This window comes from Myotis myotis, unplaced genomic scaffold (assembly GCF_014108235.1).
Source record: "Myotis myotis isolate mMyoMyo1 unplaced genomic scaffold, mMyoMyo1.p scaffold_m19_p_18, whole genome shotgun sequence".
Lineage (NCBI taxonomy): Eukaryota > Metazoa > Chordata > Mammalia > Chiroptera > Vespertilionidae > Myotis > Myotis myotis.
The window spans coordinates 38,210,785-38,223,597 of record NW_023416322.1 but is presented as its reverse complement, the minus strand read 5'-3'; the positions used below and the strand labels follow the sequence as shown (position 1 = coordinate 38,223,597).

Here is a 12,813-nt window from a genome sequence, read left to right as displayed (position 1 = left end):
GTGCACTTGAAAGATGAGGGGGAACCAGTGACTGGGCTTCCTGACTGCCAGGCTGGCCTCTCCATTCCCTCCTCCAAGCTCCCTCCTTTCCATCCCTGGTCGGTGCTCGGTCCACGGTGGTGGCTCGGAAGATGTTCGTTTCCCTTCCCTTAATTTACGTTACACAGGGCTGAGCAGATAAAGCCCATGTTTGAGAGATAAGAAAACTCTTTAGGCTTTTATGGGGGCACATCTCAATTTGCAAATCTGATCACCATAGTAAAGGCTCCTGCACCTCACCCACTCCCTCCCCGCTTTGGCTTTGTAGCTGGCTCTCTCTTGCCCAAAGGAAGGAGCACCCTGAGAACTTCGCTGAAGAGATTACAAACTGAACTATCTGCTCATTGAACCCAGGCAAAGCTCTCACCATCCCCAAGAGAGAGCTGCTAAGTGAATATAGACAATGTGCATCTCATGATAGCAGTGCTTCTACAACGTTAATGCCCATGTGCATCACCTGGGGATCAGGTCAATGTGCGGATTCTGACTCGGGGGGTCTAGTGAGCGCTAGGTGACGCGATGCTGCTGGTCTGGTGAGGCTGTCCAGCATTTCACACAGCACCTCCCCATCTGGTATGACTTAGGATCTCACCACAGTGATGGGAGGTGAAGAAGGAAGATATTATTACCTCCATTTTACAGATGAGAAAACTACAGTTTGGCTACATCAGGGTCACATAGCTAAGGGGCAGGATTGGACTTCGTACATGCTCTTTCCAATATACCAGGAGCTTAATTCCGCCCCCCTCCCCTCCCACCCCCCCAACCCCCGAGCCCTCCAGCAGACTCTCTGCTGCTCTCTGGGCTCTGCAATAAGCACTGCCCAGCCTCTGAACTGACTTTTAACTTCTGGCCCACAGACCTCCACAGTCGGTGATGGCGGACACAGAGAACAAAGAGGTGGCCAGGATCACATTTGTCTTTGAGACCATCTGTTCTGTGAACTGTGAGCTCTACTTCATGGTGGTATGTTTTCCTTTCATTGTTTGTGATGGGGTTTCCAGGAAGGGAGGGCTGGCCTCGTCGGCCCCACTGGTGCATCAACATAACTGATACCCCTGCTCATAGTGATTTCACAGGGGAGGGGCCCAGACTGTCCATCAGGGGCTTCCCCGTTTAACATGGATCTGGCCAACTGTGATGGCCCCTGGGACGGCAGATGGCCCCTGGGTGGCTCTTCCCCAGCATCCACCCAGCCATCGCACCTTCTTCACTTGTCTGTCTTGGGTTCAGGGTGTGAATTCTAGGGCCAACACTCCCGTGGAGACGTGGAAAGGCTCTAAAGGCAAGCAGTCCTTCACCTACATCGTTGAGAAGAACGCTACTGTGAGCTTCACCTGGGCCTTCCAGAGGACCACTTTCCACGAGATCGTAAGCACCTCCCCTTCTTCAGACCCCTGGCTCCCAGAGAAACCTCTGAACCCAGGAGGATCCTTAGCATTAGTTTGAGTGGAAGTGGGAGGGTCTGACCCCAAGGATTAGAAGGATCTTAAGGGGTCAAGCTGAGAACTGCCTATTCCAGGCCCCCGAGAAGCATCGAGCCTTGTCCAAATGACTTAGCTTGTCCCCTCAGCAGTCCTGCCCTGAGGACAAGTGTGGTGCCTCACCTGGTATGTCCTGTTCATCCCTGTTGTTGTTTTTAATAATAATAACTCTGGTTTTATTTTTTTCACTCAACTTAATGCAAATTAATTGCAGGAAACTTAGAAGGTAAAAAGAAGAGAGAGAGGAGAGGAGAGGAGAGGAGAGGAGAGGAGAGGAGAGGAGAGGTCACCTATAATCCTACTACCCAGAGAAAACCCAGTTAACATCTAAGTACCTCCTATCCAGGAGATATTATATAAATACTTTTTTTCCTTTCACAGATAAAAGACCTGCCTTTTTTCTTTCTTTTAAAAAAATTGATTTTAGAGAGAGAGGAAGGGAGAGGGTGAGAGAGAGAAACGTCCATGTGAGAGAGAAAACATCAATCAGTTGTTTCCCATACATGCCCCAACCGGGGACTAAACCTGGGTATATGCCCTGACTGGGAATCAAACCCGTGACCCTCTGTGCACGGGATGCTATTCCAATGAACTGAGCCACACTGGCCATGGGCAAGACCTGCTTTTTTCATATAACAATCTCTACTGCATATTTCCCCCATGGCACTTAATATTTTTAGGCATTTTTAAATGGTTCAGATTTGCTTTAAAAAATGACACAAAGTGTACATAAAGGAAGAAGGTGCTTATCAGACTTTTCTCAAGTATTACAGATAAAAAAAAATGAGGCAGTCATTTACTATTTCCGGAGAACTCAATTGCTGCTGGTGTCTCAGGCCTCTGCCTTCTCTCGTTTCCTTGTTTCCAGGGCAGAAAGTACACCAACGATATTGCCAAGATCTATTCCATCAATGTCACCAATGCCATGAACGGGGTGGCCTCCTACTGTCGGCCCTGCGCCCTGGAAGCCTCTGACCTGGGCTCCTCCTGTACCTCCTGTCCTGCTGGCTACTACATTAACCGGGACTCAGGGACCTGCCACTCCTGCCCCCCTAACACCATCCTGAAAGCCCACCAGCCCTATGGAGTCCAGGCCTGCGAGCCCTGTGGCTCAGGGACCCAGAGCAACAAGGTGCCAGCAGCGTGACGTGCATCCTCACCTCAGCCTCAGAGGGTGCCAGGGCCTAGATGGGGTTCTGGCGGGGCTGATCCCCAGGTGTCCCCCATAGCATACTCCCAGGGTGGCGTCCTGGAGTCCCCCATCCAGGCTGTGACCATAGGTGGCACGTTCTTACCTGTAGAAGTTGGTTGTCAGGGGCTAGGCCTCAGTCGTGGACAAGCCTCATCTTTAAGAGATGGGTAAGGGAGGTCTGTGACCGTCTGGTCCCGAGGGTCATTTGGCATCTGGGCAGTGGCCTGAAGGGAAGGAACAGCGGGACCTGTGGCTCAAATTCAGACCGACTTCACTCCAGCCTCTTATCAGGGGAATCTGCCCCCTCTCCTTTGGGAAGGTAACCCACCTTTGCTGGGACATACGGTTAATTGGCATTGCTGTCTTCTATCCAAGTGGTTTCTTATAAAGCAGTGCTGTCTGAATCTAGGAAAGTACTCTGGATAAAAGCTCTTAAATATTCATTAATGCTTTTAAGTGAATTTGTGTTTTACTGACCACAACCACATGGGCATACATCTGTAAGGCATTATGTATAGTCTGCAAACGTTGCTCGGTTTAGCTGTGCAGTAAGTGCAACGTTCTGCAGATCCTGGCAGCGTCTTTGGGGCTTCCTGGACTTTAGCCACACACTTGTTCTCCGAGGGCTCCCTCTGCTGCCAAGGAAGGGAATGACGGTTGTGTAAGGCAGGGGCTGAATGAGGACCCTAAAACAGAGTAAGGAAGGGTTTATGGGGAATCAAGCCCCCTTTGAAGTTCAGTTTCCTACAGAGACCCTGGGAAAGAGGAATTAGGGTTCAATTAGTTTAAAATGGGGGGAGGGTCAAGGCTTGTAGTTTCTCTCCTGCCATCCTGGACTCCCTTCTTCGAGTTAGCACCTCGTTTGCTGTCTTCTGCTTGAAAGTAAGAACAGCCGGAGAACTATTTCCGGAGAGTTTTATAATCTAAGCACAGGGACAAAGCTATGGAATCTGACCCAACTACTTACTAGAAAACAACAGGTTTAGGTTTGTACATCATACATATGCTAATGATTGAATGGCAAGGTGTACATAAGCCCCACCAGCCACTGCTTCACTTCTTCTAGTGCCCACCTGCACTCACTGCTGCTGCTTCTACCCACGTGGGCTGCACCGGGCTGGGTCACTACTGCGGTCCCCTCAAAGGCCCTGCCGCAGCCGGCTGACAACCTTTTTGCCCTCAGATCCACACTCTGTGCTACAACGACTGCACCTTCTCAGTCAGCTCTGGGAGCCGGTCGTTAGACTACAACTTCTCGGCTCTGAAAGACCCCATCTCTCTGGCTGGAGGGCCAAGCTTCACTTCCAAAGGGCTGAAATATTTCCATCACTTCACCTTCAGTCTCTGTGGAAACCAGGTAAGGCGTGCGAGAGCCGATGGTGTGAGAACTGAGAGGGGTTACCAGTGGACAGGAGGCCAGAGAAGGACACAGAAGAAAAGCTAGCAAACCTTCAGGCAAGAGATTGAGGAGATGAGTGGCTTTCAAATGATTACTCCTCTCTTTGAGGCCTCCCTCCTTTAAAATTAAGTCATTTGGATTATAAAAATTTAGGAAACTAAAAGTGTTTTAAATAAGTTGTCCATTTACTCCTCCCTGACCTTCATTCCCTCACAAGTATATAAAAACTATGCAGGAGAAAGAGAGAGAGAGAGAGAGAGAAACATCAATGATGAGAGAGAATCACTGATTGGCTGCCTCCTGCACGCCCCACACTGGGGATGGAACCCGCAACCCGGGCCTGTGCCCTTGACCGGGAACAAACCTGGAACCCTTCCATCTGCAGGCCAATGCTCTATCCTGTGAGCCAAACCGGCTAGGGCTCTCTTAATGATTTTTTAAAAAATGGAATAGGTTCCACTTGGTCCTAAGATGGCCTATCTCAAGGCAGGGAAGGGGTTAGGGATGGGGTCTGTTTTAACCCCTGGGAGCTGCTGTCTGGGAAGTGCTTCAGAGACCAGCATGGTGGAATCACTGCACCAAGGGAGACACAGAGAAGGAATGTGACCCAGGCCAGATGTTCAAAAACCTTCATGGGGTCAGTTACATCTTTCAGTATCTGTCTAGAAAATGGACTATGATAAGGAAGGCCCTTAATTGATAGATTAGATCTCCCAATCAGTTGCCACCATTACAACCGTGCTCCTATAGGCTCCCCACATGACTCCAACGAAACAAAAAGACTGGGATCCCCTGGGCCAGAGTTCCAGAAACTAGGACACCTAGGCCTTATTTTTAGCTTTTTTTTTTTAAGCTCCTTATAATTAGATCTGGGATGAATCATTCCACTGCAACATACCATTAGAAGACTAAAAATTTTAGACATTAAAAAAAATGTCCCCATTCCCTTTGAAAGCTCCATGACCATTCTCTCCTTCCTATTTCTTCCTCCCCACACCCTCCTGCCCAGGGTAAGAAAATGGCTGTGTGCACTGAGAATGTCACTGACCTCCGGATTCCTGAGGGGGAGTCAGGTTTCTCCAAATCCATCAGAGCCTACGTCTGCCAGGCGCTCATCATTCCTCCAGAGGTGACAGGCTACAAGGCTGGAGTGTCCTCGCAGCCTGTCAGCCTCGCTGATCGGCTTGTCGGTGAGTAGCCCAGTTGCTGCAGCCTGTTGGGTGTGTGCCTGTAAGAGAGAGTGAGGCTACCAGGCTCCCAGGTAAGGGCTTCCAAGGAGGGGCCCAACCTCTGACCTGTTTCCTACTCATCCTGGGGTGCCAAGTGCCCCAGGGGCTTCTGGCAAACCTGCAGTTCACCCTTTCATGAGCCACTAGGGGATGTGATGAGACGAAGGAAGATTGGACGTTGATGGGTATTGAAATAATTGAAGTGGCTGCCAGTGAGAACTAATCAGGAGCTCTGATTTGGCAGGGGTGACAACATATATGACTGTGGATGGAATCACCTCTCCAGCTGAACTTTTCCACCCAGAATCCTTGGGAATACCAGACGTGATCTTCTTTTATAGGTGACGATGGGAGGCCAGACTAATGCAAGTGAAACTTAGGGCTCCTCCACACTTTCTGTTGCATGCCCCACCCCTTCTAGCCATTTAATACTTATTGAGCCAGACCATGCCCAAGGTCTAACAGGTCTGCCTAGCAATGATAGCTAAAGGCTGGGAGTCCCCTGATCCCAGCTTCTTGGGTATTCCGGGGCAGGTCTGTCTTAGAGACAAGGAGTAACATTGGATGGTCTGTAGACTTCTCTTCTCACCTAAGGACACTCAGTGCTATGCACACACTGACCTTTCCTAGGCCAGTGCATTTCCCCCGGACCACATCTTCCTGATCCCTACTTGCTCCAAGTAAACCAAGGGCTGTGCATGCCCTGTGTGCCAGGCCACAGCCCAAGTCCTGACTTCCCCAGCCAGGGACCTGCTCCATGGTGACTTCACTTAGTGGCTCTCCAGTGGCACAAATGAGTGACTCATTTCCCCCTTGGGGGCTGGCTTTCACTGCAGGTCCAATGAGGTGACTCAGTCCTGCAGTTCTGGGAGGGCCACCACCATCCGAGTCAGATGCAGTCCACTGAAGCCTGCCCCGGGAAGTCTCTCCCTGCCCAGGTAAATGGGTAACAAAGTCGCCCTTCCTTGGACTTGTTCCATCCCAAGAGGCAAAGATTACCAAAAAAGAGCAAACAAGAAAACAGTCTGAGAGCCATTATTGGGCTCTTGAGAACATGGTTGTGCTCCAAACCCTCCATCTTCAGATGTTGAGAAAGGAGCAGAGGAAAGAGTCAAAGCTGCCTTCACATTCCCAGGCGGTTATGGGAGCAGTTGCATAGCCAAGAGCAGATGTGATTCATCTCCTCTGCTCACAAGTTCTGTTGTCGTGGATACATTTCTCCTCTTCTTTGGCTTCTTCTCCCTTATTTATAACATGGGGATAATAAGAAGTTCCCTCAGGGGGTCCTTTTGAGAATGAAATAAGACATTGAGACTGGAGGACTTCTCAGGGTGCCTGGCGTGTACTTGCTATAATTAGAATTAATAAGGGTTTAGGGCAGCGGTTCTCAACCTGTGGGTCGCCCCTTTGGCGGTGGAACGACCCTTACACAGGGGTCGCCTAAGACCATCCTGCATATCAGATATTTACATTACGATTCATAACAGTAGCAACATTACAGTTATGAAGTAGCAATGAAAATAATTTTATGATTGGGGGTCACCACAATATGAGGAACTGTATTTAAAGGGCCAGAAGGTTGAGAACCACTGGTTTAGGGAATCCTAGAAATCCCTCCATAACTAAAAGATCCAATTCTGAGTTTAAGAGCTGAGTGCCCAAAGAGAATTCCCAAACTAATTTGATTACAGCACCCCTCATCTCCGCCCCGCCCCCACCTTCTTTTTCAAGTCACACCAACTAACATCTCAAGGGGAACTAGTGCCTTGAGGGAGACCGTTTGGGAAACGCTGCTCCTAAACAACTGACCAGGGAGATGGGGAACAAGACAGGACATTTAACTCAACCATGTAAGACCCCTGTTCTTGTTGTCAACATCACAGGAAAGGAACTAAATATCCATGACCTAAAGTCCATCCTTGACCCCCACCGCCAGGAAGTTGCATCAAAGTGGCTTTTGCAAAATGTCATACGTGCACGGGGAGAACAGGAGCCTCTGAGGGGTTGGTTGGGCAGCATGCTAGAGCTCAGACAGTGTACACTGGCTCTCATCTGATGTCAGCAGAAACGCACAGGGTGGGGAGCCCAGTGGAGGTCGGGGAGGCATCTTGTCATCAGGGAAATTAGAGAGCAAAACCTGAGTTAAGGTCTAGTTGGAAGGATCCTGGTGAGGCTCACAGGTTGGTAAGGAGATGGACCAGGCGAGCTCTGCGATGATAGGACTCCAAACAGATTTTCTCCACTGATCCAGTGAGTGAGCTCAAGTGTCCTCTTTGCTTTCTAGCACATGCTCTGATGGGACCTGTGATGGCTGTACCTTCCACTTCCTGTGGGAGAGTGCAGCCGCTTGTCCGCTCTGCTCGGCCGATGACTACCACGCTATCATCAGCAGCTGCGTGGCTGGGATCCAGGTAGGTTTCTCTGCTTGGAGACTTCCCAGGAGAGAAGGGAATGTGATATCTGAGTTGCCTGTTTTTCTCCCCAACAGAAGACTACCTATGTGTGGCGAGAACCAAAGCTATGCGTGGGCGGCGACGCTCTGCCTGAGCAGAGAATCACCATCTGCAAAACTATCGATTTCTGGCTGAAAGTGGGCATCTCCGCGGGCACCTGCACTGCCATCCTGCTCACCGTCTTGACCTGCTACTTTTGGAAAAAGAATCAAAAGTACATGATGATGGGTATTGGAGTTTGGGGATGGACAGGGTTGGGAGGAGATCATCTCAGAGAGTAAATTCATGGAGCCTTTTTCTGGAGTCAGCCACAGACCCCATGACCCTGGCCATAGACTTGCTGAGCCACTTATCCCGAGTATGCCTTGGTTGTCCTGACTCCTGAAGAGGGATGGTACCACATGGCAGTCTATAAATAGCTGTTAGAGTCTCCAAAGCAAAGCAAAGAGCATCCTTAATTTGTTGTTAATAATAATAAAAGTGACTTTACAATTCCAATATTTCTATTAAGCTTTTAGATCCAAGAAACAGCCAGTCTTAAGGAAAAAAGGTCGCTGACCTGGGAGCCAAGATTGCTTAGCCATATGCCCAGCCTAAGACCGCTTTCTAGGCTTGAGTTTCCTTACCCATGGAACGGGAAGATCTGTTCAGAGCCCATCTTCTCTCCTGTTTCTGTTTATTCCTCATTTTGGTGTCTTGTCTTTCCCCTTCCCGTCTCACAGACTAGAGTACAAGTACTCCAAGCTGGTGATGAACGCTTCCCTCAAGGACTACGACCTGCCAGCAGCCGACAGCTGCGCCATCATGGAAGGCGAGGACGTGGAGGATGACCTCCTCTATACCAGCAAGAAGACCTTCTTTGGGAAGATCAGATCATTTACCTCCAAGGTAGGGAGCCTGGCCAGTGTGCTGAGGTCAGCCTGGAGGGCTGGAGAAGACACCAGTCCAAGGGCGCTGAATGGCCCCACGCTGTTCCGGGACCACTGCTTTGCTCCCCACCTGCCACACTCTTCTGTCCCCCGACCCTGAAAATCCTGGCTTCTGCCTTCTGTATTTTCATACCAATACTCTTTTCCCTGGGGCCCAAGGCTGCTCTTGACCAGGCTCCTTCTCTCCCAACTCCAGTTGATGAACTGTTTGGGCCTTTCAACTTCCAGGAGGAGTAGTGAACCATCCATGGTGTAAGAATCATTTCCCCCCTTTCTTTTCTTTTGGAAGGAGGGGAAGAGGTGATCTCTAAATCAACTTCTGCTAGAAGTCAGGCTCTCCTTTGGCCAGTGGTGGGTGCTGTTCCCCAGATGTTTGGCCCTGGCCCCCTGGGGGCTGAGTCATAGCTAAATTTAAGCTGCTCAGCACTGAGCAATTCTGACCTGGGAGCGTTGGTTTTGCGTGGGTGGGTGAGCGAGTTTGAAGCTCATTTAATACAAGTCAGACAGCACTGTCACTGGGCGTGAGGCCAGCAGTGAGCATCCAAGCAACTCCTCCAGGGCCACAGCCCTCTGCAGCCCCACTCGGCCAGTACCCACACCTCACTGGTGCCCTGAACCAACTCATCCAAACAGGTGTGGGCAGGGAGGGTGGTAAGACAGTAGGAGAGGACAGGAGGGATGGGTGTTTAGACAGCCGAATCTCATATCCTTTGTGCTGACCTACCAGGATGGCTCCTTGGCCCTCTTAGGCCTTGATTTTTTAATTTATTTTTTATTGGTGGGAGAACAATTTACCCTGGGATGCTTGAGTCTTTCTGGAACTTCCACAAAGATGCAAAGCAGAGGGTTTTAAAGATTTTTCTTATTCTCTGGCTAACTGAAGGGAGCAAGAATAGTGGGTAGCTTATGTCTCTGTTTCCACAAAGCCACTGAAAGCAGGAATTCCATAAGGGTTCCTTCTGTCACCTATTTTCCATTTCTCTCCTTTTTCCCACAACTTGCCCCTGTGCAGCAGCCAGCTCCTGTCACCATCTCTCTTTCAGAGGACTCCTGATGGGTTTGACTCGGTGCCACTGAAGACATCCTCAGGAGGCCCAGACATGGACCTGTGAGAGGCAATGCCCTGCCTCTCCTGCCTCCTCACCTTGGCACACCACCTTTCGAGCCTGTGGCGATTTGGTGCCAGCTTCCTGCAACACCCACTGCTGGAAATCTCTTCATTGTGGCCTTATCAGAAGTTTGAACTTTAGATCTTTTGTGTGTTTTTTATAGAGTATCCAAACTCTCCTTTATGCTTGCCTCAAACCTGCCAAATACACCCAACTTTGTATATTACTCCCTTGCTTGCATCTTGTTTCCCAAAATGGTCCAGCCATCAGAGCCATAGCTTCACCTGCTCATAACTCTTACAGCCCTAGAATGAAGAGTTCCCTTTTCTTAAGTATAGAACCTATTCCTCTGTCCTCTCATTTAAGGGCGGAAGCAGCTGGGAGTTTCCCTGATCATGTGCCCTCACTCTTGATCTCTTTAGGAGAGAGGTTGGGTAAGAGGGTATTGGTGTCCTTGGTGCACCATCTTCATGGTGGCCTGGATTCATCTCTTCTGGGTAAATAGCTCACACTGAGGGTAATGGATAGGCTGAGGGCTGGGAGAGTAAGGCCTGGGTAAGGAGGCTTGATAAGCACAAAGAGAGGCAATGAGGAAGGTTTGGTTTTGTTCTTTTTTTTTTTTTTAATATATTTTATTGATTTTTTTACAGAGAGGAAGAGAGAGGGATAGAGAGTTAGAAACATCGATGAGAGAGGAACATCGATCAGCTGCCTCCTGCACACCCCTCACCAGGGATGTGCCCGCAGCCAAGGAATCGACCCTGGGACCTTTCAGTCCGCAGGCCGACACTCTATCCACTGAGCCAAACCGGTTAGGGCTGGTTTTGTTCTTTAAACTAGGTACTTCCTTCTCTTTTCGTAAGTAAGAGAGAAATATTCTCACTGGAGCCAAAGGAAACAGTTCACTGAGAAAATGCCCAAGGCCCTGGTGGATCTACTCCCCCAGCTTTTTTTTTTTTAATCTCTCACTATCTATGACACTAAAGAAAACCAGGTAACCCCCAAGCCCCGATGTCCTACTTCTTTTTACCCACAGAGATGACAAACCCTATCAGTGAGGACAATTCCCCATCCCTGAGTGCCCCATTCCTCGAGGCCTGGGCCATATCATGCTACAGGGGTATCATATTTTGAAAGAACATAAGGAGACCATGGTTTTAACAGGGCCATACTGGGGGATCCAGCCCACAATAGGATGGACCTGAAGTGGTGACACTGGCTTCTAAGTGTAATTCTTCTACTCAGCCAGAATAAGTAACTTCTAGGCTGGCCAGAAAAGGAACTGACTCACAGGCCCCAAACTCAGCAGCAGAACCAGATCAGTATCTAAGGAGGAAAAACAAAGGGAGGTGAACTAGGAGTTCACCCAACTGGGACACTTCACACTTTCAAGCCCCTGTCCTGCCTTTTTCCTGTTCTCATCTTCTTTGTGTGCCAACCCTCTAAAAAGACTTCTGGCCCCGATTCCTGGCAGCATCCCTTATGAAAGGTGAGTAAAGCGAGTGTCCTCGGTAGCCCTTTTCTCCACTCTTACACCACCTATAATGGATGAACTTTAACTAGGATGGTAAACCCAGAGCAAGGGCTTAAGTTTCCTTTTCCTTTCTACCACTGACAATTCTCCCTCCATCACTGTCAGGCTAGAATGACCATCCCTTGGCCTAGGGCCCAGATGCCCATGGTCTGTGCCTGTCTCCCTTCTTGAGTGGTTATTGGTGACCAGATGGTAGGAACAGGATGCAGGTGGCATTTCTAAGTGGTTTGTCTGCCACCAAATGGTTTGCTGGTCTTCATTAGCCATTGCTGTCCCAGAAATAGTCTTATAAAAGGGTCCACGAGGACTGGAGCCCTGTGTGACTCTGGCAAACAACAGCATCACTAAAGGGAGGCAGCCCCTTTGACTCAACACACCTAGAAGCTTTTCTTCGAGTATCCAAATTCTCCCTCTCTTGTGGGAGTCAGGCTCGCAGACACTGCGGCCTGGTTGGAATTTCTCCAAAAGGATGCAGACAGCCAGCTTCTGAGCTCCAGCCCAGGTTTTCTGCAGCCTCAGCAACACCCTGGACATCTGCTTGCCCATTGAATAACTTGCTTTTGTGACAGAGGCCACAGGATATGCTTAGACTATTCTAGAAGCTGTAGGGCAAAGTACATACCCCATTGACTTCTTTATTCTGACATCTTGAAACTGAGTGTCCCCAGGGCAACCTCAAACCCCACTGATGTAGTCATAGTACTTTAAGGATCTCCTTTACACCATCCCTCTGTACTGACTCCTGTGGGTCTCCCGTGTCCTGCCAGGAACGCCTGAGTTATGCTATGGGGTCTACCTGTAGCTCCCCTGGCAACTTAGACACAGGGTAGATACTTTTTAATAGCTCTTTGGAGCTGTAATTCAAATATCACACAATTCTCTCAATTACAATGCACAATTCAATGGATGTTAGTGTACTCACAGCATTGTGTGTGCATCACCACAATCAACTTTAGAATAGACACATGTTAGACGGTATATGGGAAAAGCCTTATGCCTTTAAGCTAAGGCTATAGTGGTTTGTATAAGCTATTGGGGGAGGGAGTGTGGGCTCAGCAGATAAAATATTTAAATCCTATTTGGTAACCTAAAGTCCTAGAACACACAAGTAACTCTCATCACATAGATGTGACCTGTATTTGGTTGGGAATACAAATGAAGATTGTGGCATAGTCAAAGACCAGGGGATTTCTTATGCCAACAAAACCTTTATTTATTTTTTGTCTGACTCTACATTAAAGATATGACTGACTATATTTATACAACAGAAACTTTGTAACGAGTTTTTCAGCTTTGTGAAACCAAATGTTTTTGCGTTATCAAGACTGGATGGGTTTCCTTTTTTACTCTGTATTCCAAGAGTTTGTAGTTTATTAGGGGATGGATACTGCATGTCACATTTTTGTGTGAAATAAAAACATACCTTTCAAGTTGTTTTTCTTGAA

The 12,813-nt window shown here is 48.8% G+C and overlaps 2 protein-coding genes across 6 annotated transcripts in view; one reads left to right on the top strand and one right to left on the bottom strand.

The window, feature by feature from the left end:
• The window catches only part of CUNH1orf194 (chromosome unknown C1orf194 homolog), a 45,063-nt gene extending 39,763 nt beyond the window's left edge, over positions 1-5,300 (bottom strand). For both annotated transcript variants that reach the window (XM_036342699.1, XM_036342700.1), the window contains exons 1-2: positions 5,163-5,300; positions 2,819-2,939 (exon numbers count right to left, since the gene is read on the bottom strand). The gene's annotated coding sequence lies outside the window, so the exon portion shown is untranslated. The remainder of the gene's footprint in view (positions 1-2,818; positions 2,940-5,162) is intronic.
• The window catches only part of ELAPOR1 (endosome-lysosome associated apoptosis and autophagy regulator 1), a 45,157-nt gene extending 32,344 nt beyond the window's left edge, over positions 1-12,813 (top strand). The window contains exons 12-23 of one of the 4 annotated variants that reach the window (XM_036342691.1): positions 900-1,005; positions 1,273-1,410; positions 2,392-2,655; positions 3,899-4,072; positions 5,124-5,304; positions 5,588-5,684; positions 6,180-6,281; positions 7,628-7,754; positions 7,832-8,010; positions 8,519-8,684; positions 8,922-8,977; positions 9,738-12,813. In XM_036342691.1, coding sequence (XP_036198584.1) covers positions 900-1,005; positions 1,273-1,410; positions 2,392-2,655; positions 3,899-4,072; positions 5,124-5,304; positions 5,588-5,684; positions 6,180-6,281; positions 7,628-7,754; positions 7,832-8,010; positions 8,519-8,684; positions 8,922-8,977; positions 9,738-9,837 — 1,690 coding nt within the window. In that variant the 3' untranslated portion in view covers positions 9,838-12,813. Of the gene's footprint in view, positions 1-899; positions 1,006-1,272; positions 1,411-2,391; positions 2,656-3,898; positions 4,073-5,123; positions 5,305-5,587; positions 5,685-6,179; positions 6,282-7,627; positions 7,755-7,831; positions 8,011-8,518; positions 8,685-8,884; positions 8,978-9,737 lie in introns of all 4 variants that reach the window. The other 3 variants (XM_036342692.1, XM_036342694.1, XM_036342693.1) reach the window with 3 other exon arrangements.